Source organism: Crocodylus porosus, unplaced genomic scaffold, assembly GCF_001723895.1.
Source record: "Crocodylus porosus isolate Cpor-Errol unplaced genomic scaffold, CroPor_comp1, whole genome shotgun sequence".
NCBI classification, from domain to species: Eukaryota; Metazoa; Chordata; order Crocodylia; family Crocodylidae; genus Crocodylus; species Crocodylus porosus.
This window is the reverse complement of record NW_017728951.1, coordinates 24,299,671-24,324,388: the sequence shown is the minus strand read 5'-3', so window position 1 is coordinate 24,324,388 and position 24,718 is coordinate 24,299,671. Positions and strand designations below refer to the sequence as shown.

At 47.0% G+C, this 24,718-nt stretch overlaps 1 protein-coding gene across 1 annotated transcript in view; it reads left to right on the top strand.

Moving 5' to 3' along the window:
* LOC109324002 (protein RRP5 homolog) overlaps nucleotides 1-24,718 on the top strand; it is a 40,709-nt gene that overhangs the window by 10,776 nt on the left and 5,215 nt on the right. Inside the window, exons 7-31 of the mRNA XM_019555719.1 lie at nucleotides 632-813; nucleotides 1,900-2,007; nucleotides 2,569-2,775; nucleotides 3,761-3,885; nucleotides 4,298-4,358; nucleotides 4,917-5,063; nucleotides 7,265-7,516; nucleotides 8,322-8,465; nucleotides 9,159-9,353; nucleotides 9,995-10,165; nucleotides 10,439-10,658; nucleotides 13,016-13,168; nucleotides 14,032-14,147; nucleotides 14,334-14,842; nucleotides 15,393-15,455; nucleotides 15,739-15,847; nucleotides 16,517-16,606; nucleotides 17,284-17,386; nucleotides 18,019-18,196; nucleotides 19,479-19,535; nucleotides 20,320-20,442; nucleotides 20,877-20,999; nucleotides 21,150-21,324; nucleotides 22,121-22,240; nucleotides 24,067-24,213. Coding sequence (XP_019411264.1) covers nucleotides 632-813; nucleotides 1,900-2,007; nucleotides 2,569-2,775; nucleotides 3,761-3,885; nucleotides 4,298-4,358; nucleotides 4,917-5,063; nucleotides 7,265-7,516; nucleotides 8,322-8,465; nucleotides 9,159-9,353; nucleotides 9,995-10,165; nucleotides 10,439-10,658; nucleotides 13,016-13,168; nucleotides 14,032-14,147; nucleotides 14,334-14,842; nucleotides 15,393-15,455; nucleotides 15,739-15,847; nucleotides 16,517-16,606; nucleotides 17,284-17,386; nucleotides 18,019-18,196; nucleotides 19,479-19,535; nucleotides 20,320-20,442; nucleotides 20,877-20,999; nucleotides 21,150-21,324; nucleotides 22,121-22,240; nucleotides 24,067-24,213 — 3,878 coding nt within the window. The remainder of the gene's footprint in view (nucleotides 1-631; nucleotides 814-1,899; nucleotides 2,008-2,568; nucleotides 2,776-3,760; nucleotides 3,886-4,297; nucleotides 4,359-4,916; nucleotides 5,064-7,264; nucleotides 7,517-8,321; nucleotides 8,466-9,158; nucleotides 9,354-9,994; nucleotides 10,166-10,438; nucleotides 10,659-13,015; nucleotides 13,169-14,031; nucleotides 14,148-14,333; nucleotides 14,843-15,392; nucleotides 15,456-15,738; nucleotides 15,848-16,516; nucleotides 16,607-17,283; nucleotides 17,387-18,018; nucleotides 18,197-19,478; nucleotides 19,536-20,319; nucleotides 20,443-20,876; nucleotides 21,000-21,149; nucleotides 21,325-22,120; nucleotides 22,241-24,066; nucleotides 24,214-24,718) is intronic.

The window sequence follows — 24,718 nt, the reverse complement described above, 5'->3', positions numbered from 1 at the left end:
GAGGGGGGCCCAGCAGGGAGGTGGCTGTTCTGGTCCCTACTTAGGAAGACAGAGGCAAAGAAATCGTTAAACATGTTAGCTTTACCGTCCAGTGTGACGACCAAATTTCCCAACACGCCCTGCAAGGGCCCCACATTACCCGGGACCTTCTTTTTACCCCCTATGTATTTAAAGAAGGACTTCTTATTGTCCTTAATCTGGGAAGCTAGTCCCAGTTCCCCCCTACATCCCCGAGCAACTACAGAATAAGTCTCAGCAGGAGCACTGGCACAGCTCAGTGAAAATCTCCAGCCTTGGCTGCATCCAACACCCAATGCCTTGGAGGAAGGCATAAAAAAAACCTCCTAACACGGGAATAGCAGCGAGGGAGAGGGGGGGAGCTGGAATTTCCTCCCACCCCATGCAGCGGCTAGCAAAAGCCTAGGAAATATTCATAGTAGAACATAGGCATAGCTGTGCCTAGATCATCCCCAACCAATGTGTGGTTGCATAGAGGCTGAGGTCTGAGTGGGGCTAAGGACTAAACTGCCTTTCAGCATCTCTCCCATCCCCAAAAGGGAGGCTCCAAGTTCTGGCTCAGAAGGTGACTAGCAAGGCAGTGGGTTATCTGGCATGTGTCCTGTGTTTGTAGGGGCTGAGCTGAAAATAGGGCAGTACCTGAACTGTCTTGTCGAGGAGGTGAAGAACAGTGGGAGGATTGTCCGTCTGTCTGTGGGTCGATCTGAGGTTGCTGCTGCCATTGCGACAGAAGAACAGAACTGGACGCTCAGTAACTTGCTGCCAGGGCTGGTGGTGAAAGCCCAGGTTCAGAAGGTAAACTTGCATTTGTTAACCTAGGGTTTGAGTGGGCAGGGACGGCTGGCCAGGGATATGTTCTGCCTTGAAGAGCGAGAGCTGGAACTGGAAGAATATGCAAATCCAAGTAAGGACGTTCTGCCTGTTGGCTTCGTGTGGGAACTGAGCTCTGTGCTGCCAACTACAAAGCCCCTTGGCTTGCAGTGCTGATGAGCCACGTTGTGATTTTGTAGCATAAAGGAAAAGCAGGTACTCGGTAGGAGTAAGGTCTGCCTTTTGTCTGCAGATGAGTAGGTCTGACTCAGAAGGCACAAGAGCAGGTGACCTAGTGTCCCATCACAGCATCACCCTTCCTACCGCAGCTTCCTACTAGAGAGTTGGTGAGTCCTTCCATTCCCACATGAGGCTGGAGATGAAAGGTGGCAGCTTGCTGTAGTATTGATGGAGTGTCAAGCTTTCCCTTCCCTGGACTAGTTGCCCTTCCTGCTGCACCTAGGGACACGGGAGGGAGCCCCACAGAATGGTGGCTCTCCCCTAAACTCCACCCTCTGGAGACACCTCTTTGGAAGACTGCAGCGATCTAGTCCCTCCCATTTGTGCTCTGCCTTCATCAAAGTAAACTTAGTAAGGCTTCAAGCATTAGAAGTGGCAGCTTTAGATGTCATGTCAATACCCCTTCCCATGAATGGGAACAGCTCCCCCCGCCCAGCTTTTGTTCCATGCTCTTGGCAGAATCAAAGCTTCAGTTCAGGCGCTGAAGCTTTATTTACTTATTTTTTTTGCAAGCTCAGAAGTTCCATGTTCTTGTGCCTTGTCTTGCTGTGGGGTTTTTGGCTCATGACAAGCTCTGTGGAACCATGACAACGTGCACAGTCTATTTTCCAAGGAAAATTGGAATCCCAGAATGCAGAAGAAATGGGTAGCTCTGGAGGCTTGGGGCCCTCTATGGCTTTCAGGACAAATGCTGAAGGATTCTTTTCTAGCAGATGCAAGAAGTAGACACCTGAGCCATGGGCCTGTTCTGGTCAATGTATCTGCTGCTGAGTACCAGTGGGATGTCTGTTTGTGATGTGCCCTGCTGAAGAATGTCTTTCTTCCCTTTAGGTGACTCCATATGGTCTCACTCTGAGTTTCCTCTCTTCCTTCACTGGGATCGTGGACTTCATGCATCTGGACCCCAAAAAAGTCGGGAGCTATTCACAAAACCAGACTGTAAGTAGATGGGGGTGTGGTTGTGGGAACCAGAAAGCTCCTTAAATTCCCTCTTTCCTTTTTTTCCTTAACAACTCCTTAGTAAAGGAGGGAGGGGGTCAACGACAGTTGGTAGGATGGTTGGCAGAATTAGCTTTGAGTATTTTATTTTCCCAAGCTTTCTCCCCAGTTCCTCCCCTCTCTGCTTTCTTTGAATTCTGAATGTGCCACTAGGGGCTCTGGGAGCCGGAGGGTATAGCTAGCAGAGAGTTTGCTCTTACAGTTTGGGAAGCTGAACATGTTGTACAGAATGGGGAAAGGCTTCTGGGGAGGACTTACTGCTTGCAGTCACATTCTTCCCACCTCGCTGGCACCAAACTAGCCTCTCCAGTGTAAATAACTAAAGAAGAGTTTCCCAGCCTGTAAAGATACTGGGTTTGACATAGTGCTTTCTGTCACCTCTGAAGTCCCAAAGATACAGCCTAGGGATCTGTTGCAACGCTTAATGATAGGATGTGCGATTGAAAACACTTTCACGTCTTCCCATTGCTGGCCTACACTGTGCTGTTGTCTTCTCCCCAGGTAAAAGCCTGCATCCTATCTGTCCACCCTACATCCAAGGCAGTACGGTTCACTTTACGGCAGGCCTTCTTCCAGCCCGGTGGCTTGCTAAGCCAGCTCTCTAGTGATCGCTTTGGGGCTGTGGTGGCAGAGTGTACAGTGAAGGGCTTCTACAAAAAGGCTGGTGCCATCTTTCAGCTGGAGGATGGCACTCTGGCCTTTGCACGGGTAAGTACGGTAATAAATGCCCTGGGAGCTAGGGCCAAGTGACTGTGGTGATGGAGCTGCTAGACGTTTGTGTGCAATCGCTGACCAAAAGATAGTTTCTGAGGGGGCAGTGTGATAATATTATGTGGAAACCTTTGTAGTAGAATTCCTCCATAGTGTTTGATATGTGAACATCACCATGTGCTGTTAATGTGCAAGAATTGGGAAGTCAAAATCTGTGGTCAGTCTATGCGTTATCCAGGAGAAGAGAGTTATCAGGAAAAGTCATTAATCCCAGGCTAATAATCCACAGTAGTAACAACTAAAGAAGGAAATGTATATTTTTAATGTTCTTTTTAACGTGATATTGCATCTGGAACATGGTAGGGTTCCATGGGTGGTACATACTGCAACAGGTAGTGGGTTTTGCCTCTTTAAACTTCTGCTTCCAGAAACACACAGCTGTCTGTCCAGATAAAATCTACTGGGTAGGAAGGGGTTTGATTTGAATAGAGGCAAACTCCACCCAAACCTGCTCTTTGTTGAGGTGTATGGGGTGTGTTGGGGGCAGTGGGGTTGTTTTTGCAAACAGGGGAAACGAGGCACAAGGCGGGGAGATGACACTTAACCCTTGTTGGGTAGGATAGGCTCCTTCTGGGGTTTTATCAGGGAAGTTAATTGATGCCACAGAAAACAGGTGAAATATTCAATACCATCTTAATGACTTGAAGTTGAAGTGGGTGATGCCTTCAGTCCAGACTGCTGTGGGGCTATCTTTCCCTGGGCTTGGTAGGTTACCCCTAGTGTGACAGCTGCAGCACCACAGAGCTCTGCTGTGGATGTTAGCTTGCATGGACCTCCCATCAGGCTGAGATCTATGGATCTCTGGCATAGCAGCACCCATGTGAGAATTGCTGAACCCTTTCCAGAGAACCCCTAGTTTCACTTGTGCAGATCAACTCTACCTCCTGTTTCCAAATAGTTAGTCATCTCTTTGTTTTCGTAGCTGAGACATCTCTCAAACACCATAAACTCCTTCAAGCCCAGGGTTTTTAAGACGGGAAGCAAACACACATGTCGAATCATTGACTACAGCCCTATGGATGAGGTGGCCATTTTGTCCCTGAAGCGGTAAGTTCTGCGTGCAGTTACTGAATTGTTTGTGAATGTAAGGGGGTGAAAGTATTGATGACAGGCAGCAAAAATCATGCTGTTTTGGTTGGCTGGGGCCCAGAACCTGGAGTTCCCAGCTTGCTGTTTGTATAGTCTCCACCATGGAGTTTAGCCAGCGTTGTGACAGCTACGAGGGTGTGGAAAGAGCACCCCTACTTTGTCTAACTTAGCTGTGCTGGTAAAATCTCAGGGAGAGGGAGGAAGGAGTTACTGGGACAGTGGGGGGACCAACAACTGAAGTGACTGGGGGAAGGGAGGAATTCTGGAGGTCTGCAAGTTGAGGTGAGGGCAGGATGGTCTTTATCACTGCTGGGTTTCCCTCCAAGTTCAAGCTGACTTACAGGCCACCCCTTGCTATGTCTCTTTCTAGTCAAATTATTGATGCTCCGTTTCTGAGATATGAGGACATCCCTCCTGGGCATGTGGTGGAGGTAAGATCAAGGAGAATGTTACATATGTGGTGCTGTTGGGTCCTTTGCTTGCTGGAACACTTAAGCTAATGCATTTTCCCTCTGCCTTGTTCATGCCCTCTGGGACTTGGCATTTGAGAATTCAAGAACAGTACTAGCAAAATTCAGTTGCAGGTAACTGTGCTGAGTGAGGTTTTGATCCAGATTTATTGCTTGACATGTCTTAGTGAGGGTATCACAGCCTTTCCAAAGCCCAGCATACCTGATTGCATGTTGGCTAGACATGCAGTCAGATATGTAAGGTCCTCAGTTCCTGAAGTCAATGGGAATTTTGTCCCTGACTTCAGCAGAGCCAGGACATGCTCCATGAATACAGCACAGTCTTACAAGGGGAGCTGTGCTGCTTCTCAAGTACATCTGGAGCCTGGCATGTCGCTAGTGTGGTAGATTGATCTCCAGGTGACCTGGGTTTATTGTTTGGTGGTGGTAGTAGGTGGGTGGTCTGGCCTATATGTTAGCCATTTCCGTCAGTCACATGTGGGCAATGGCTGATCCTGTTCTCTTCTTTGGGGGCTCTAGGGCAAGGTGTTGGCTCTGAAACCCCATGGGATGCAGGTGAAGGTGACTGATCACATCAAGGGACTGGTGCCTCGACTGCACCTGGCGGACATGCTTCTGAAGCAGCCTGAGAAGAAGTACAGCATGGGAGAGCAAGTCAAGTGCCGGGTGAGACCCCAGCCATGGGCCTGACAGGGGGTTGGGGGCTGACTTTGTTTTAAATCGCACTCTTCCACCAGAGCAGTGCCTGAATGCTTAAAGACTGACTTGATCCTCTCTCCTTCCACAGGGGTGTGTGCACACATGTGCTGGCTGTTTTGTGAGTGTGCAGTGCCTATGTGAAAATGAAATCACTCCCTTTTCCCTGCTCCCCTCCTTGCTGGGCATCAGACTGAATGTTAGGAGATGTGGGCCCTGGTGGCAGATCTGCTGCTGTGTGGCCTAACAGGTTACACCTGCTGTGTGGCAGGTTATACCTGCTGCTGCATGAATCCAGGCTGGGAATCTCCTTGTGCCTAGCTGGTCCCCAGAAATAGCTAGGGGCTGATATTTTTTTTTTATTTTTTTTTTTTTGGTGGGGTTTTATTTATTTATTTATTTGGAGTGGCTCAGCATCCTTCATGCCACAAATCACTGAGAATCAGGCCATGGGTGTTTAACTTGTGCCCCCAAAGGTAATAGGGTTTTCAGTTCACTCTTTGGAACTGTTTCCTGTTGGTAAAGCACTGGCAGTGAGCCTTGCTGCCTTTCACTACAATACTCAGAGATCCTCTCACAAAAAGGTCTTGAAGTGCCAAATACACTCACTTACTACATTTAACAGCTTCATAAACTGCAGCCACGACTTGAAAAGACACATGGAGACTAATGGACATGTACTGGCTTCTAAAACAAACCTCGTAAAGGATTTTAAATCCCAGCAGTTCTCCCTGCCGATGCCTGTCAGTATTGCTAGCTTCTCTGTTGGGCTGTGTTTTGATGAATGCTCTCTTGGAATAGACAAACAGTGAAAGTGTTTTGAAATGATAGTACTTTAACACTGGATCTGGCCACATGTACATTTGGAGCAGTCTCCCCTCACCTTTTAAAATAGATCCATGTAGCATCTTTTCACAGCTAAGTCGTCCTTGGAAGGAGGTAGAACATGGGATGTAGACAACATTGAGAGGGTCCACCCGCATGATCCGGGAACAACAGGGCAGACCCTACAATGAGAGACTGTGGGACCTGAACCTGTTCAGCCTTCGCAAGAGAAGGCTGAGGGGAGACCTGGTGACCATCTATAAACTCACTAGGGGGGACCAAAAGGGTTTGGGAGTGACCTTGTTTCCCCTAGCGCCCCCGGCATAACAAGGAATAACGGCCACAAGTTGTTGGAGAGGAGGTTTAGATTAGACATCCGCAAGAACTACTTCACTGTCAGGGCAGCTAGGATCTGGAACCAGCTTCCAAGGGAAGTGGTGCTGGCTCCTACCCTGGGGGTCTGTAAGAAGAGGCTTGATGCCTGCCTGGCTGGAGTCATTTGAGCCCAGTTTTTCTCCTGCCCAGGCGGGGGGTGAGACTTGAAGATCTACAAGGTCCCTTCCGACCTGACTCTATGATTCTATGATTTAGGTGCTGGCTTTACACTTACTTGCTTCTCTTTTCGCATGTGTACGTATAGTTTGCCATCCTGTTTTTTTGGTATGTTTGCTGTTGCTAACTACTACGTATGTCCTTTGGGGCACAGTCTTGATACTGATCTAGCTGATAACAGGCATGAGTCTTTGGAGATCATTTTCCAAAGTGGTGGTTTTTCCATTGAACTTGGCTACCAGGTCACGTGGTGCTTTGTGCTGGTGCACAGTTGGTTTCCTTTTGGACATTTCCCATGGTACCAAGCTGGTATCATCTCCCAGCTGTGTCTGGTATTAGCTCAAGGTTTGGGTTGAAAATGCAAACACTTGAGGGGGTGAGGCAAGGAGTAGCTTGTTTCATTCTTGGATGGTCTGTTGGCCTACTGCAACATGTTTCTTCCCCATGAGAGCTTCCAAGACAGAGAACAGGTCCAGGCTACCTTGCAGGCTTCACCTCTGGTTTAAAGGATGAGCCTCAAGCATCTGACAAAGTGGGTTTGCCACCTACAAAAGGTCAGGCCTCTGAACCAGTTAGTTTCCAAGCATCCACCCTGGCCTGCCTTCTACCTCTGCATTAATATCTGTGAAGGGCTTTGAGATCCTTGGAAAGGAGGCACAAAAATGGGGAAAAGTGCTGCAGCATCTGCACATCTGAAGCAAATATGGGGGGCAGAAAGTGGCTTGTATGCAGTGAGTATAACTCAAGGGTTGGTTCACTTCACCTTGCCTTACCCTTTCCCCATGTTCCTCTAGGTGTTATTGTCCCATCCTGAAGAGAGGAAGCTCATCCTCACTCTGAAGAGGACTCTCATCGGTTCCAAACTTCCAGTCCTTGCCAGTTACACAGCTGCGAAACCTGGCCTGGTCACGCACGGCGTTGTGGTATGCGCCAGGGAGTTCGGCTGCATCGTTAAGTTCTACAATGATGTTAAAGGCCTGGTCCCCAGGAATGAGCTGGGCTCAGAGCCCATTCCTTCCCCGGAGAAAGTCTTCCGTGAAGGCCAGGTAACTAACAGCCTCCTACCACCTCCTACCTATGGAAGAATGGGAGCAGGAGACAGACTGGCTAGAGATGGCACTGCACCTAGCAAGTTAAAGCGAGCTGGCCCATGCACATTGTAAATGAGCTGCTGCCATGGCTTCTGGGCTACCTTCTGTTGGGATTAGAGAGCATCATGAATAGTCATGACTCTCAAAGTTGGGGGACAAAGAAACCTGGCCCCAGAGTGTTTGTTGATCAAGGTGCTCAGCAGGGGTTTGGGGCATTTGTGCTGCAGCCCTTGCTTACCCTGTTTTCAGGGTCTGGAGAATGGTGCTTCATCAGTCTTTTTAAGTGACCTGTTCCAGACCTGGTACCTTAGCCAGTGTTAAAGAGCCCAGGCTCTGCTGTTTGAATCAAGGGATTAATTCATCATCTGTGAGGTCTGGGTTCTGGTCAGAATTTTTTCTGGATCTTTTGTCTGTCCTTCATCCTGCTGGCTATAGAGCAAGGTCTCTGTCCTTTGGATATGTGGCTGGGAGCCAAGAAATATGGTCTCTGTTTTGAGACCTGCTCCCAGCTAGCACTGTGACTCTGGGCAAGTCCCTGAACTCCTGTTTCCCATCTGTAGTGAGGTGGTTGTTCTGGTGGGCTTTGTGAAGCTGAATTTGCTGATGTCTCTAAGGAGCTGGGACCTGTGGTTGTGAAGAGAATTGCTGCGTGGTTGTTTCGCTGCCTTTGCTTGCCCTGCTGCAGTGTGCTGGATAGAAGGGTCAGGGGTGGCCCTATGGGCAATATGGTGCTGAACGCTTTTTCCTCTCTTTTCCACAGGTTGTCAAAGTAACAATCCTCAAATGTGAGCCTGAGCAGGAGAAACTGCTGCTGTCATTCAACCTGACTAGCAAATCAGCTTTGGAAGACGAAGCAGAGTGGGCTCCAAAGAAAAAGCGGGAAGTGACCTATGAAACTGGACAGGTATCAACTCTACAAGTCTCCACTCCCCTTGCACAGTAGTAGGGAGACAATTCAGGGCAACAGTTTGTATCTAGAAAAGCTATTCCCAGAGGCATGCATGTGGAGGACCTGATCATCTTTTGAAGTGGGAGAAGCAGAGGAGGTTGTGCTTGAGTTGTGATGCAGACATCAGTAGTTCCAGTGGGTGGGGTGAGCTTTACTTCTGGGCCCTGAAACTAATGCTGTGATGTGCTAACAGCTGCCTTGTCTTGCTCCAGAGGTGGCTGCATGACAGTGTTGGCTAAATATGTGCCATCCAAAGAAAATAGCAGGATTTGTATGTGCTCTGGAATCCCTTTGGGGTTGAAGATGCTACCGGCACTTGAGCACAAATATCACTGCTACAAGACTGGGATTGTTCTCTTGGGTTGAAGCGAGCCTACCCTCCCACAAATCTGAAATCAAATGGATTTTTCAGGGCTTTGCCCTCTCTGGTGGTGGGGATGGTCATCCTTTTTAACAAATATGTAAGGGTTTCAGAGTTTCATCACTACTGGAATAAGACTAGTCCTTGTCCATAGCTGGGATGCTAAGCTAGAATCCCTACAACACAGTGGTTGCCACCCTCAGATTGCAGTGGATGGGGACCTTGAAAGTGCTTAGCAGTTTCCATTACAGGGCTGCATTTTCACATGTCTCCCATTATCTCTTCAGATGGTGGATGTGAAAGTCTTGAAGAAGAGAGAAGATGGTTTGGAGGTCTCAATCTTGTCAGACAATGTTCCTGCTCACCTTCCCATGATGCACCTGTCTGACCACATTGTTAACTGCAAACTCCTGTGGCACTGGCTTCAAGAGGAGGACATTCTCCCCCGGGTTATGTGCCTAAGTGACAAGGGAGGGCATGTTGTATCCTTTGGGGATCTGGCCATGAAGTACATCGCTCGATGGGGCAATGTGTTAGATATCTAGGTTGTACAGAAGGAGTAGGAATTGCACACATTTTGGTGTGGGCTGGCTGTATCCAGTGCTGAAGGTACCATGAAACCTGGGCCAGTCTTGGGAACGAGTGATGGTCAGAACAGCTGATTTCTTGTGTACCTCCCAGGCTGGAACTGAGCCTTGTATAATATTGCAAATCTTGTCATAAATGGGTATTGTTTGTAGCTCTTGTACTTCCTTGGGGTACCAAGCCACACCACACATTTTTCACATGAATATCAAGTATAACAAGATTTTAAGCAAGCAACTTACAACAGTTTTTTTTTTGCTCAGGCCATAATTTTAGAATTCCATCGTTCACATGGTGTAACGCAGTATGATGTAATTCTAACAGCATCCAAGATACTGGCTGCTAAATAATCAATAGTGGGAAAGCAAGATGGTAACCCAAGCGGCATGATTCTTAAACTGCAGTACTGCAGAACTTGCAAGGACTTTAGGAAACCATAGTTGATGGTAGATGGTGGTAGCAGGGGATTTGTTAAGCATCAGGGCTGTTTCTGTCTCCTCTTCTGCTTGTAAGGCTCTGGTCCTTGACTGTGGTTCAGATGCTGTGCAGAAAGCCTGCATTGATTTCTGCTGTTGAGGAGGGGCAGGTGGTGAGGAGCTTTTCTGAAATCCAGCCAGGGATGCAGCTGACTGGTTTCGTGAAGAACATTATGCCCTACGGAGTGTTCGTGGAGTTTCCTTTTGGCCTGGCTGGACTGGCACCCAAAGCGGTAAGCCAGGCTTGACTTCCCTTTACAAAGCAGCTTGTTGGCACCTCACAGTTGTTTGAGAGGGAGGCTTAAGGGCTCAAGGAACAGCACATCTGCAGACTCACTGCCCAGCTGATTGGGGTGAAGACTGATGCTATGATTGTTTTAAATTTGCTTCCAAAGTGAATTAAAGTAAATGGAATGAAGCCACTTTAATGCTGAGTATGACTGTCCACACAGGGGTTTAACATGGTTTAAGTAATTCCCTAATGCCCTCATCCTTTTCCCACACAGGCTATGAGTGACAAGTTTGTGACAGACACCAAGGAGCATTTTGTGGTGGGACAGACAGTGGTTGCCAAAGTGACAAGCATTGATGAGGTGAAGCAGCGGGTTCTCCTGTGCCTGAAGCTATCTGAATGTAGCGTAGAAGATCCTGCTGCCAAGAGCATCTCCTTGCTGAGCCAATGCTTTGAGGAGATGAAGGAGGTTAGGAGTATCATGAGAAAAAGAGGTGAGGTTTTAGCCAGCTTTTACAGCCCTGTGCCCATGTGGTCAGAGCACAAAACTGAGCTCTTGGGAAATAAAACCAAGAGAAAATGCATCATGTTCTTTCAGATAAATTGAGCCAGAAAAGCAATGGCTTAATTTGTGAGCAGAGCTTATTAAGAGATCCATATGTATGTAGAATGAGAGTCCTGGCCTTTAAAGGCTATGAACAAAGGGAACTTTTGGGGGCACAAACATATATCTGTCAAAGGAAAGGCCTCATGCTCCCATAGAAATCCATGGGATTTTTGCAGTCTCAGTGGGAGCAAACCGAGCTCTGAAGTGACTGAGGACAGAGAGGAGAGACACAAGCTGTGATGTTATCCTCATCCTGATGTAGACCAGAAAGAGTAAGCGAGGTGCAGAGGATCAAAACAGGTGCTCCCCAGACCCTGTAAGGTGAAGAGCAGAATTGTGGGGCATCCTGGGAACCTTACTGTTCTGTTTGGATTTACCTGATCAGGTCTTAGTGCCCTTGACCAGAACATCTCTAGGGATAAGCCTTGGAGAGGTAAGGCAGAAGTGGGACCTGCTTTGTGTGCAAAAGGAATGAAGAAATTGCAGCTTGCTCATTCTTGATAGAAAAAAGCACATGCTGCCTGCCTTCCCCTGATGCTGTCTGAACAGCCATGGAGTGCACTTTGGCTTGTGTGCACAGCTGCTGTGCAGAGCCAGTGTGAATAGCAATTGCTGGCACTCAGGCCTGAATTCCCTGGGTGCTTTCCCTCAGGTGAGAGCCTTGATCACCTGTGTAAAGGCCCCTCACGATATCCAGATATATGCACCAAAGACAGGAATATCAGTGCATGCTTCAATTTAGGAAAGAGTTATTAAATAGAGTGACACCTGGACACCAAGAGGAGGCACCTTAGAAATGCAGAAGATGTAATGGTGAGACTATAATGAAAAGGCTGGAAAAATGCAAACGAAGAATAGAATAAATGGAAAAGCAGTGAGCCAGGCTGTGTTAGCGCTCTGTGTCTGGCTGCCAGAACAGCTCTGCTCATTTATAGATTAGCAGCCTTGGGAAAAAGAATCTTTCACTGGTACTTTCTTTTTGAAACTAGAAGAAGACAGGGCAGATTTGCATCCCACAGACTAAATAAATCATGGACATGGGCTTTCACCACACTTCCTTCAGCCCACGAAGAACTTCATTAATTGACCTCAAAATCTGCTTCTGTTGGTGTCTTTTTGTAGCAATTATGCAAACAAGTATAACACATCTGTCAAAATAAGAAACAACTGTGGACTGGGTTAACGTGATAGTACCTGTGCATTACTGACGTCAGCTGGATACTAATAATGAACTAGAAAGGGATACTAATAATGAAGTTGTGCCCTGAGTTCCAAAGCCCAGGTAATCAGTTGAAAGGGTTAATAATGATGACTGATTTTTATCAGACAACCTTAATTGGACTTGCAGTATCTGTGGGCACAGAAATCCATGTTTATACATGCCCCAGTCATCACACAACTGTAAAGAAATGGTCCATTTTTTGGTTGGGATTTGCCAATACCATGCCTCTGCTTCTGTTCTCCTCATCTGAGCATTGGCTTTCTTTGACATCAGCAACAAAACTCCCACTAACGTCAGTGTGAGTTGTTAGGCCAACATGAGTGCTTTTTAAAAACCTGTGCCTGCAACACAAATGGAGTATTTGCATGCTTGGATAAGGTTTTAGCTCAGTTGCTTAGAGCATGGTGCTAATAACACCAAGGTCGCAGATAGATCCCTGCATGGGAGGTGAGACCTCCCTTGCTTCAAGCAGGGGGTTGGATTAGATAACCTCTTGAAGTCCCTTCCAGCCCTACTTCTCTATGATTAACCAGATAACATTAGCAAATTTTGGCCCTTGACTTTTAAATAACACATTTATTTGTGTTTGAAACCATATGGCTTCCAAATCTGTTTTTTACCAAACTCTGAATTACATTTCCAACTTTTGATGCTGGCTTTTTAAAATAAACCTTTGCCTTTCACTTGCCTTAATGTATCAGAATGAGATTGGTCAGTTGTTTTCAAATTCTCCTGCACATAGTAGCGTGTGCCAAGGTTTCTGTAGGGCAAAGGAGCATTTGCATCTAATCATGGCAGTTCAGCAGAAGTAATTCTAACTTGTTTCTATGTCTATTAAGTTTTAAAGATTTTTTTTTTTTTTTACAAGCTCTCAGTCTAGGATGTGAAGGATCTTTTGTAAAGGTGGGAATACAGGCTTTTACAATCTCTTCTAAGCAAGAGTGAAAACAGTCTCATTTCTTGCAAAGACGCAATTTAGATGAAGCTAACTTTCTGCCTTCTTTCTCCCTCCATCTGTCTAGGGCATTCCAAAGCAGCTCAAAACCTTTGCAGCTTAATGTTCGGGCAGAAACTGGACTTGGTTGTTCAGGAAGTGAAGGAGGACGGCTCAGCACTCTTTAGTGGCAGCAGCATTGCTGGATTGACTGTAACAGCCACTTCCCATCACCTGGGAGGTCAGGAATGTCACATGACCTTCTCTTGTTGCTCTGCCCAGTGTTGTCATCATGATCTAAAACCCGTTAGTCTGGGATGAAATAAATTGCTGGGGAAATTATGTAAAATACAGCTTATTTCAAGTGCAGGAGTAGGCTCCTGGGGGTCTATTTCTAACTGTATCACTAACTCATTGAGGCAAGTTGATTAAGCTACATCTGTGCCTCTGTTCTCCTCATCTGTAACATGGGTATAGCTCTTTGCTTCCCAGGTGTTTGTAGGCCTTAGAGTTTTGAGATCCTGTCTGGTAGAGCGAAGCAATGTATTTGTGAGAAACTTACCATAAATACCTTTTCCTTCCTCCCGTAGAAGCTGGACTGTGTATACTAGCTGTTTTCAGCAATTCATTTTGGTATGCCATGGGGATGCCACACTGAATTTGGAATGGTTTTTCAGTATTTTGTTCTATCATTGTTTACTAGAGGTAGTGTTTTGGTACAACATGACCATTTCATTTATAATGCCTCTTTATTACTGTTTAAAGATCCATTTATGTTTGGGCACGCCCTCTAATCTGCATACTGATTCCAGATAATAGGAATTATACCATTATAAAATCAGCTTGATTGTGCTTTCTGTCACTTTTTTCAGTGCCACTAATGTTGGGGGCATTGGTCTTCATTTCCAGAAATGAGGTCTTGTACATCTTGCTGCTAGTAGTAGCTGTAACTAATGGATCTTTCCTTAAGTGGGCGTGGTACCACTAGTAATTCAGCTAATCCAGGTGCTCCAGGTATTGGTCACCTCTTACATGCCAGTAGGTCTCAGTTGCTTGAAATCCTTCACTGCCAGCAGAAGTTAACATCCTCACTCTTGTTTATAGACAGGCACCTGGTCCCTGGTCAGAAAGCTAGAGCCTTGATTCTGCATGTAAATGCCCTTAAATCCGAAGTTCACGTCTCCCTTCGAGAAGAGCTGTTGAACCAAAAAGTCAAGCAAGTATGTCTGACTCGTCTTTTACTCACCCTGGTGTGCATCTTCCTCTATTAATGTTTCTCGTCTAAAATTCATCATCGCTGTGTCTTTTGTGGCAGGGAGGGAGAGGTGTTGGGTGCTGGGGAGGGCTGTGGATGTCCTGGCATTGCAATCCGATGTTCCTACAGCAAAGTCATCTCTGTTTCACAGTTGAAGGAAAATTCCCAGCACTCTGCTGTCGTGCAGCATGTTGCAGAAGAGTTTGCCATTGCCTCATTGGTGGAAACGGGTCAGCTGACTGCCATCCCTGTGGCCTGTCACTTCAATGACACGTTCCGTTTTGACTCGGAGAGACTGAAGGTGGGGCAAACCATCTTGGTGACCTTAAAAACAGTGAAGCCGGGTGAACACGGAGTCCTGCTAGCAGTGCAAAGCCCAGCCAAGGCAGTTATAAGACCCCGGAAAGAGTCAGAGACATTTGAGGAGACCTTGGTTTTAGTGCAGCACTCGCTGTGCATAGGGGATACAGTCACTGGGAAGGTGAAGTCTGTCAAGCCCACCCACATCACAGTTGCCATCAGTGACAACCTGACGGGTTGTATCCACGCATCGCAGATCTTGGACAAAGTTCCCATTGGCACCTTTCCAACATCCAAGCTGAGACCTGGCCAGAAGGTGACTGCGTGGGTCATTGGAGGCAGAGATGTGAAGACGCACAGGTAGAGGGAGAGAGCTGCTTGGTCCCTTCCTGGGGAATCTGGTGATGGAGCAGATTTAATTCAGATGTTCCTCATTCCAGCTCTAGAGGCTGAAGCCCCAGGGGAATTTTCCACTGTACTCTGCCCAGGCTGGGGGCTTCTGTACCATTCATGCACTGCACTTTTACTGCTGGAGGTGAGAGGTGTGTCCCTGATAAGGGTTATAGGCACGAAGATGCGTGATGTCCCTCTTAGTCAGAGCTTCTGTTGCTGTCCAGTGAAGCCAGGTGCATTCTGAATAAAGCCTTAAGGGCTTGATTTTCAGCAGCAATGACCATCTATAAGTCCCACTGGAATTCGGTGGGGTTTGGGCACAAACTCCCAATCTAAACATCTGGGGCTGCTGCTCGGCTCCTTCCTGGTTGCATTTCAGCCTCCCTTTGCAAGGGAGGAAACTCCTCAAAGGTAAGCTGAGGCAAAGAACGTAAATGACTCTGCTTTGAGGTGGCAGTAAATGCCTCTGTACAGAGGGCATTAGGGGAAAAGTACTCAGCATCTTCCTGTTTTCCAGGTACTTGCCCATCACCCATCCACACTTCACGAAGACCATTCCAGAACTCAGCCTTCGGCCAAGGTAAGAGCCTTGGTTTCCGTTTAGCTTCGTGCCAGCCTGGGTTAATGTTTGTAAGCGCTTTGCAGATGGAAAACCTTGAAAGCAAACACCAGCTCCCTGCATGCTTCTGTGGAAGAGCCTTGGCTCAGTGGGTTTGGTGAAGCCCATTGGTGGAGACAAGAACGTGGGAACCTTTGCATCCGGGGGGGACATGGCTCTTCCATGCTGCAGAGCTTTGCTCAGCGAGGGCTCCCTCGCCTTCCAGCGCTGTGATGGTTCTCCTGTCTCTTTCCTTTGTGAACAGTGTGCTGAAGGGGAAAGGCTGCACAATCCTGAACACTGAAGGGGATGAACTGAGCAAGGGGCTCAAGGCTTACAAAGTCGGGCAGACGGTGACCTGCTTCATCAAGAAGGTGGGAGTCAGAGAGCCATCCTGCATAATGTCAGGGAAAGGCGAGAAGACTGCTAACATTGGGCTTATAGTTTCATAGTTGGTTGGGTCAGAAGAGACCTGAGCAGATCATCTAGTCCGACCCCCTGCCATGGCAGGAAAGACTACTGGGGTCAAATAACCCCAGCACAGTGTGCATCCACTCTCCTGTTATACCAGAGGGAGAGTCCCTTGGGAATCCCCCCTATGCTTGACATAAGTAAGCTCAGTATTGGCCCCAACCTGTGTATTTGCTTGAGTCACCACAATAATGGGCAGACCCCCTTTATACCCAAGATATCACTAAGGACCATATCATAGAATGGTAATGTTGGAAGGGACCTCAAGTTTCTCCTGGCCCCTAAATTTCCTAGTGAGGTAGATTCTGGCAGCGAATTACCAACAGCAAGCCCCATCTTGAGGAACAGGGAAGGAAGGAGGCTTTTCCCCTCTTCCCCTCTCTCTTTCCACTCCCGCCATCAGGTTACATATAAAGAGAACTCTAAGCCTTTAAATTATTGGACTAGATGCAGGCTCTAGGTGAGGTCCTGCTGGCCTGTCATGCATCATTATGGTCCTCGGTGGCCTTAAAACCTATGAAGTGTCTCTTAAGTCTCATGTCGTCTTCTGCGGCTGCTTGATTTCCCCACAGTACAACGTCATCAAGGGCTGGCTGGAGGTAGAGGTCACCCCAAACATTCGAGGAAGGATTCCACATCTGCTGCTTTCCCTCAAGCCCAAGGTAAGGAGCAGCCAAAGAATAAAGTGCCCAAAACACTTTCCTGCAGCAGATTAAACACTCCACTCCAGTGCAGGAGCCTTTCAAATTGCCTTCCTGTTCCTCCTTGCTTTTGGTCCAGCATCAGAGTTTGGCCCTACCTTCAGCATTTCCAGCTGCACTGTTTTGCAGAGCTTCTGGTTAATTCTTCTTTGGCCTTAGTGTAAGCTCTCAAAAACTGCTGTTTTCGTGGGATTTTTTGTGCATTTTTTTGGTGGGCTTTTTGTTGTTTTTTCTTCTCTTTTTTTTAAAGCTAGCCATTTGTGTAGTGCTGTCACTATGTGGCCAGCACAGTCCATGAGTGGATAAGCAGTGGGTATCAATGAGGAGTAGGGACCTGGAGTTATGGAGGGCTTTAGTGGAACCAGTCTTGCGCTGCTCTGCCCAATTCAGCTGTCTGCTTCTCAAAGCATGTGGACAACTTGGAAATTAGCACAGCTTTTCCTAGCTGCACTCTATGTTGCAAAACCGCTGATGTTGGACATATCCTAGTTGTAGGATAAACCTGTTTATCTAGGTTCAGTTAGATGTCCGTAGTTCCTATTTTGAGCCTCACATGTCCTGAGATTATCCTAGTCAAAGTCCAAATGAATCACTGAGACATCTTCCCTGGCGATGAGCAGAGCTCTCTCTCCTACCAGGTCTTCAAGCACCCAGAGAAGAGCTTCAGGAGCGGACAAGCTTTGTCTGCTACAGTGACTGGCATGAATCCCACCAGCACCAACCTCTGTTTGTCTCTTACAGGTATGTTAAAGTCTTGTTTATCAGCAGTGGTCTTCCCCCGGGCATCTCGCCACCCAGGTTGTGGTCAACAATTAGAAGTGGGCCTAGACTGGAACCTGAATTGAGCGGGTTGTGATTCAGAGCTTAACTTTGGGTGCGTGTCATGTGCAGGACCAAAACTCTGTCTCCTGACTTCCCAGAGATCAGAGTTTTTGCGACTGGTTTTACGACTTCGTCCATTTTGTACAGCATCAAGCCTTTGGAGTAAAGTGGCAGTTCTCCTCCCAAATGTCCCAGGCTGACTCTCTGTCCCTGTCTTCTGAAGCAGCTTTGCTTCTGAGTAGTATCTAGTGGCCTGCAAACCATTTACTAATGAACACAGGTCTTAGTATAGCAGATGTGGGGGCATGTCTGGGTCCTGGTACAGCAGATTAGGGTAGGCTTGTTGGGGGTGAACCTGGCATTGTATTGCAAAAGGGGTAGTGAAGTGAGAGCACACAAACTACACATGAACAAAATGCTATGGGTATGGTTTGGTGAGTGGGGCAGAACCCTCTTTAGTCACTCTTCATTGCCCTGAGGATGTGATCCATGGGATGTATTAGACCTATGTGGTATCTGGCTCAGCACCTCTGAACTCTTCCCTTCTGCAGGAATCTACTCCCTAGAGAAAGGGACCATCACTTTGGGCACCATAAAAAACGTGACCCCTCATGTTGGCTTGATTGTGGCGCTTCCCTTTGGCAAGATTGGCAATGCCAGCCTCTTCCACCTGAGTGATTCGTACATGGAGCAGCCATGGGAGCACTTCCGCGTGGGTGAGATCGTCAGGTCAGAGCTTCTCTTGTCCTCTCATCTTCTCAAGTCAAGTGGGGGACTTGGAAAGATCCTTCCTCCATAACTGGTCCTCTTTGATGGGGTTTGACACTGGTCCAGCACATTTCAGCTTCTTCCTGAATCATTTTTGTTGTGTTCCAGCTGAAGAGGCTTTAAACAAACCTTTTCAGGGTGTTTTGGGAACTGTCAAGGGACTTCCAACCCCCCAGTGCATTTGGCTTTTAAGTTCTTAAACTTACTTGTAAATGTCTGGAGCCTCATCCCTCATCCCATACACTAAGTGTGCATCCTCCTTTAGTTCCCTTCTTGGCCCCTGCTTTGTGGAGAAGGATATCCCAATCAGTAGGGCATTAGACTGGGATTTAAGAGACCTATGTTGAATTCCTACCTCTGTTATGGACTTGTCTCTCTGGGTGGAAACAGATGTTGCTTGACATCTCATTTGTGCCAACATAACATTTTTTAATGGTGATATAAGTTGTGAGCAAATAGGTATCACTACCCTTTGTCACACCACATCAAAGGAAAATCAGTGGCACAACAAAAATTAGTAATAGACATTGCTGCTTTATTGCAGCAGACACCTATTAGTTCTCGGCAGAGGAGTACAAGCAGCCTGAGTTCCTCCTACTCTCCAGCCACCCTGAGCAGGTGCTCTGGGGGCTCAAGGGCTTGTGAAGCACCTGCTTGCTTGCTGCACTTAGAGAGGCACCCCAGGGAACTTTAGTTGCCTCTTTGTAAGCAGAGAAGTTGGAGTTCCCTGCTCAGCTGGCCTGTCTCTTATGATCACAGGGAACAAGTCTGGCTTAGTGAGGAGATCACATTGCCCCTCCTCCCACACCACTAAGGACAAGGGACAAGGGGTGACGTACTTTACACAGTAAAGTAGCACATTATGGCACACTGATTTGCATTATGTGGTGATATCTGTTTCTAGTCTTGGGCCTGTCAATCTGTCCGTGTCAGCCTCCCATCTATAGCAGGGGAGTAATTGCATTTTCATACTGCAAGGGACTGTTGTAACCTGTTGGATTCTGTTGCTCAGATACTGTGGTGCAGGGGACCATGTAACATGGGTGGTGTTCCTTTTATCAGTAGACGTATGAACCATTCTCCCATACAGTCTGCAACAGACTGCAGGTGCCTCAGAGAACTGGGCTCTTTGTATCCCATAAGGCATGTTTCAAGCTCCGTGGAGCTGTAAGAAGAGGTTCTGCTTCCTTGTAGGGCTTTTTAAATTGGGCTTTCTGCTTTCTCTCCTGTCCCCCATACCCAGGTGTTGCATCCTTTCCAATGAAGATGGCAAAATCCAAGTCTCCCTCCGGCAGTCCAGGTAAGGGTCCTAACCTCTGGCTGTAGATCTGAGAGTTAAAAAGTGTGGCAACATCTGGTATTTAATAGTTCATGTGCTCTGTAACCCTATTGGCCAATATGTGTGCTCAGGTTATAGCATCAGACTAACAGTCCAGACTTTGTAAGAAATGAAATTGGCTTTGGACGTTTGTTCGTTCCACATAAAGGAATTCCTGTGTATCAGAGAAGGTGCAGGTTCATGGCTCTGGATGTGGAGCCCCCTGTCTGGGTTAACATTTCATTGTTTTTTATTTACAGTTGTTACAGGTTTGACTGAGATTTATCTGTGCCATTAGCTCTGCCCGCTCAGCTCTGGTTTTGTGTGCATCCTCGGTTTTCACTTTGTACCTTGCCTCTTACTGAACTTTCTTTGGCTTTGCTTTGAAACAAAAATGTTTGTTTTTCACTGTGTATTGGCCTCCCACGTGGAGGGGGCGGGAATCCCCATGTTTTCACAAAGCCTCAGTCAGTGCTTTTGGCCTCCTACATATTGCATTAGATTTCAGGAAAACTGTGACAAAGCATATTATCTTCAAATCCCCAGTGCAACAGCGCGGAGCTCTGTTACGCTGTGTACGTTCTGGATAAAGAGGCAGACAGTGCACTTGAATGAACGAAGATGCTTCTGCTCCTGTGGAAAGGACTCACTCCTTTGCAGCCCCTGGCAGTTGGGACTGACTCTCTTCCCTGTAGCAACATTAGCATGTAGACCATTCAGCCAGTGTGAGGTGTTTTTTAACTCTTGTCTCACTTGTCTCTTGTAGAACAAATCCTAAGAGCAATAGCGAAGTGGAAGATGCTGAAATTACTTGCATCGATGATGTGAAGGAAGGCCAGTTGATCCGAGGCTACGTCAAATGCATCAAGGCTTCAGGCGTGTTTTTTGCGTGAGTAGCGTCTGACTGGAGGACTAGTGGGTGGCAAGGGTCTGGGTGAACATGTTTTGTCGTGTAGATACAGGTCCAGAATTGGACTTCCATGTTGTGTAGCAAGCATTCCACAGTGCATTTCTTTCTGGAAGTTAGGATTGTCGTCTTGTTTTTCTTAAGCTTGCAAACTTACTTTAAAAACGTACAGACTAAGCTGCAGGTGAGTGCACTGTCAGGTTCCTGTTTCCTGTATCCCTTGATCCTGACCTGCAGCACCCTTTGCCGTTCCTGCCCTGTGTCTCTAGCATGGAGGGTGCAAAGCGTGTAGTGCTTTGACAAAGAAAATCAGATCTTCCCGTGGGTGCTGGTGCTGAAAGCCCTGTAACATCTACAGCTTTGTTTTCGAAGCAGGCGCATGTGATGTCATCCACACCTTTTGCTCTTCCTTTCAGTTTGTCCAGCTCTGTTGTAGGCCGAATCCGGTTCCAAAAGGTTGCCCCCTACTTTGTATCGAAGCAAGCTGTGTATGAGGAGTACCTGCCGGAAGGGAAGCTGCTCACAGCCAGGGTCCTCAGGTTAGTCTGAGGCTTCCAGCATGGGGCTGTAAAGTGGCAGATGAGAGGGGCAGGAGGAAAGATGAAGGGTTCTTAGGTGGAACAGAAGCTTGGGTGGCCCTTTCAACACCTGCAACTTCCTTTTTCTTTCTCTCCTGTTTTTTGCCACAGTGTGAATAGCCAGGAGGACCACATAGAGCTCTCCCTCCTGCCTAAGGACACTGGGAAGTTGAGTGTCTTGCCCAAGTCTCTGGGCCTGCCCTTCCATGAAACAAAGCAGGAGAAGAAGGGCGAGGAGCTTAAGCTGAAGGCGAAACGGAGAAGACGAGACTCCGAAAGCGAGCAGGTGGCTACATCTGCCTGATGGTTTGGGCCCAAATGAGAGCCTGGGGGTGGGCTGTGAATGGCCTCGATAATCTTCCCTGTCTTCTCAGTGCTTCAAGCCTCTTGGAGGAGGAGGTTTTCAGGGTTTATACTTTCCACTCAGGTTAGCAGGACCTGTAACATGAAATCTTTAAAGAATAGGAAAAGATCAATATTCCTGGAAAGGAGCTATGTCCTCCATCAAAGTAACTGTCCTCCATCACAAATGGCACCCCAGCAAGCCATTCATTATGGGCATGTAATGTCTGCTCGTTTCAGCTCTTGCTACCTCCATTCTTTTGCTATAAATCAATCCTGTGTGGCCAGATGATCCATATGGATGGGGTCTGTAGCTGGTGATCATGAGGGTAGATTTTAACCTGGTAACCAGATCTTACAGCAAGAGCTCCTGCTTTTAGTTTGGGCTCAGTGACCCTTCTCTGTCACCCAAGGCATTAGCAGGCCCGTTGTGTTCTCTAGCCACCACTAGATAGGAATAGGGTATTTTTGGGAAGAAAAAAACCCACCACAAGTGATTTTTATCTCTGAGCTTTCTAGCCATCACCTTTTGCGGGGCATCTGTCAGCATTGGGCCCCTAGTAGTTGGCTTGACACGAAACCTGGGGTGTTTGTGACTTTTCTCCCATGGCTCATGTTGTAACTAGTACGTGAGCACAGAGTGAGGGCTGTTGTTTAGGGCTTCTCGTTAGGTTTCTCTGTTCAAGTGGAAGTATTACTTAGTCTTCCTGATGATTTCCCTGTCTGACCCTTCACTGCAGGAGACAAAGCCAAAGAAAAAGAAAATGCATCCTGCTGACAAAGATGACAGTGGGGTTGAAGTTTATTGCTGGGAGGAAGAGGAAGAAGAGAAGGAAGAGGAGAATAAAAGCAAATCCAAGGTGAGGGGCTGCCAGAGCCTAGCAGAGGGGAATATGAATAAGGAGTGGGGCCCTGGATGGCTGGCAGAGGGACTGTTTAAATGGTGCCTGGGATTTTGGGTTTGGACAGACTAGTACAGAGTAAATTACTTTGAGGCCTGTGGTGACACATGTCCTGTTCTGCCTAGCTCATAAACCTGGTAGCAGCAGCCTTGGTCAGAGCCCACTATTATAGCTGAGGCTTTGCATGTAGTTATTAGATCTCTAAAGGGATTCTCATCATCGCTTGGCAGGCACGTGGTTCTTCCGAGGGCTCGGTTACTAATGGTCAGTAGTGAGGCAGCTACATATCCTGTAATCAGACCAAGTCTCCAGGCTTTGGCCTTACAAGTTGGGCAAGACCAGTCTGGGATGAGGGGCAGCAAGAGACAAAAGATATGGTGGTGATTTGCCATGTTGCATTCTGCTTGAATATTAATCGTAGCCTGCAGGTGTACTAGTCACTGCCCACGAGGTCACTATCCTAGGTGCTCTGCCAACACCAGAACAAACCCCAGGTCCCTGCTCCAAAGCGCATATGATCTATATATTAGGCAAGAGAAAGTAAATGGCTAAATAGAGATTTATTTGTTTTATTTAATTTATTTGTATGGAATACAGCAAGCAAATGACAGAACAAGCTATAAACATCCTATAAACAACAGCACTGAGGAGTAAAGCTGGAGTGACTGTTTTAGATTTGATATCTATGGCAAAGCATTGCCAGTAACCTGGTGCAGGTTTTCAATGCAACCATTAAAATAATAAACAGGGCACTCCTCCATGATGTGTGCTATAGTTTAGTTTTTGCCACGCTCACACTAGGGGTCTTTAATAACATTCTATTTATGTAGTAAGCAGTTACGTCTACCTTGTCCAGTACAAACCCTGGTCAGTGTTGTCCAGCTCTGCCTTGGTGAAGCAAAGCCAGGGGGTTTAGATGTAGGGTCTGTGATGAGAAAATTATTAATGATGTCAATCTTATTCCATTGCTGGATCCATTTTTCCTTGATGTCAGAGTTTCATTATTCAGCTCTTTTCCCACACTCCAAAATGGCCTTCTCGCCTTAATTGGCCTAGGCGGATCATTAAGTTCCTCAAAAAAAGGTAGCAAATTGAATGTAAGCAGTTTTTTGTGGACTCTCAAAGTAGCCTGTTTACATCCAAGATCAGGAGGAGGGATGTGAGAGAGAACAGACAACAAGGGAACAGAAGTGAATCTGCTAGTACCTCTTATGAGATGAGGGAACACAAAGAAACTCAGGTGATCAGCATGGCAGGCAGATGCTGTGGCATTTCTTGCTGGTTAGGGAGACCTGGCTATCATGTCCTGGCCAAATCTACTGCTAGTTCTGCTCTTACGGGCCCCAAGTCTTTGCTGCAGTTGCAACTAGATATGGTATGGTTTGCTTCTTGGCCTGGTCTCTAAGGCAATATGACTCTGTATTATCAAACAGCTGTCACCCTCTACCTCTAGGGCGACTGTATTGCTTATAGGTTAATTGATTGCTCTGTGTATGCAGAATGCATTTGTTGGCTTTTGGTTTCAGGGTGAAAGCTCCTATATAAATATGAACTGTTCCTCCCCACCCCTGATGTCTGCTAAGTCTGCAGTAACCCTGGCTTTGCCTGTTGCTCATCCCTCCATGGTTCAGGTTTTTATTATAAGTCACTGTCCAGCAAGGGATGAGGGGATATTTTGGTTATGCTGTTGTTAGAGGTGGGAATACCTGCTGTCTTAAGCATGATGGAGGCAGGAGTGAGAGTTTAATATTAAACAAGTGGCACCTGTCTTGTCTTCCTTCAAGCAAGAGGTAAAGCACATGGAGGCTCCAAGACTGCAGGTTTCTACTGGCTTCACCTGGGACGAGGGACTAAATGCACTCAAGGTGCCGGCATTGAGTCAGCCAGAGGAGAGCTCGGACAGCGAGGAGGAGGATGATCCGCAGGCCATGGTGCAGTAACTTAGGCGGTGCCACTGAGCCCCTAGGCACAGCTGCTATGACTTGCCGTCTTGTCACTATCTACTGTGCTGACCCTTGCATCAAAAACTGTCTTAATATAGGGACTGCCTTCACCAGCTAAAGGCTGCCTAGACTGTATTTAATTTCTATTAATTGCGTAGATAAAGTCCAGAGTGAGGGGTACCTATTCATGGGGCTGGGTGAGTAGCAGACTTTTTGGTTTGCTGGCAACATTGAAAATCTGAGGTGGGGGGGGTCACGCACATTAATTTAGGGCCAACCAAAACATTTTTAAAAAATTGAAATGTTCAGCTGAACCATAAATGTTTTTAAATGCTTTGAATAGTTAAAGGAAATTTTGAAGCAAAACACCATTTTTGGACCATAACAATTCTTATTTAAAAAAAAAAAAAGTCAAAATGAATCATCTGGGGTTTTTTGTTGGGTTTTTTTGGGGGTGGCTCCTCAATATGCCCAGCCTTGGGCCCACCATTGT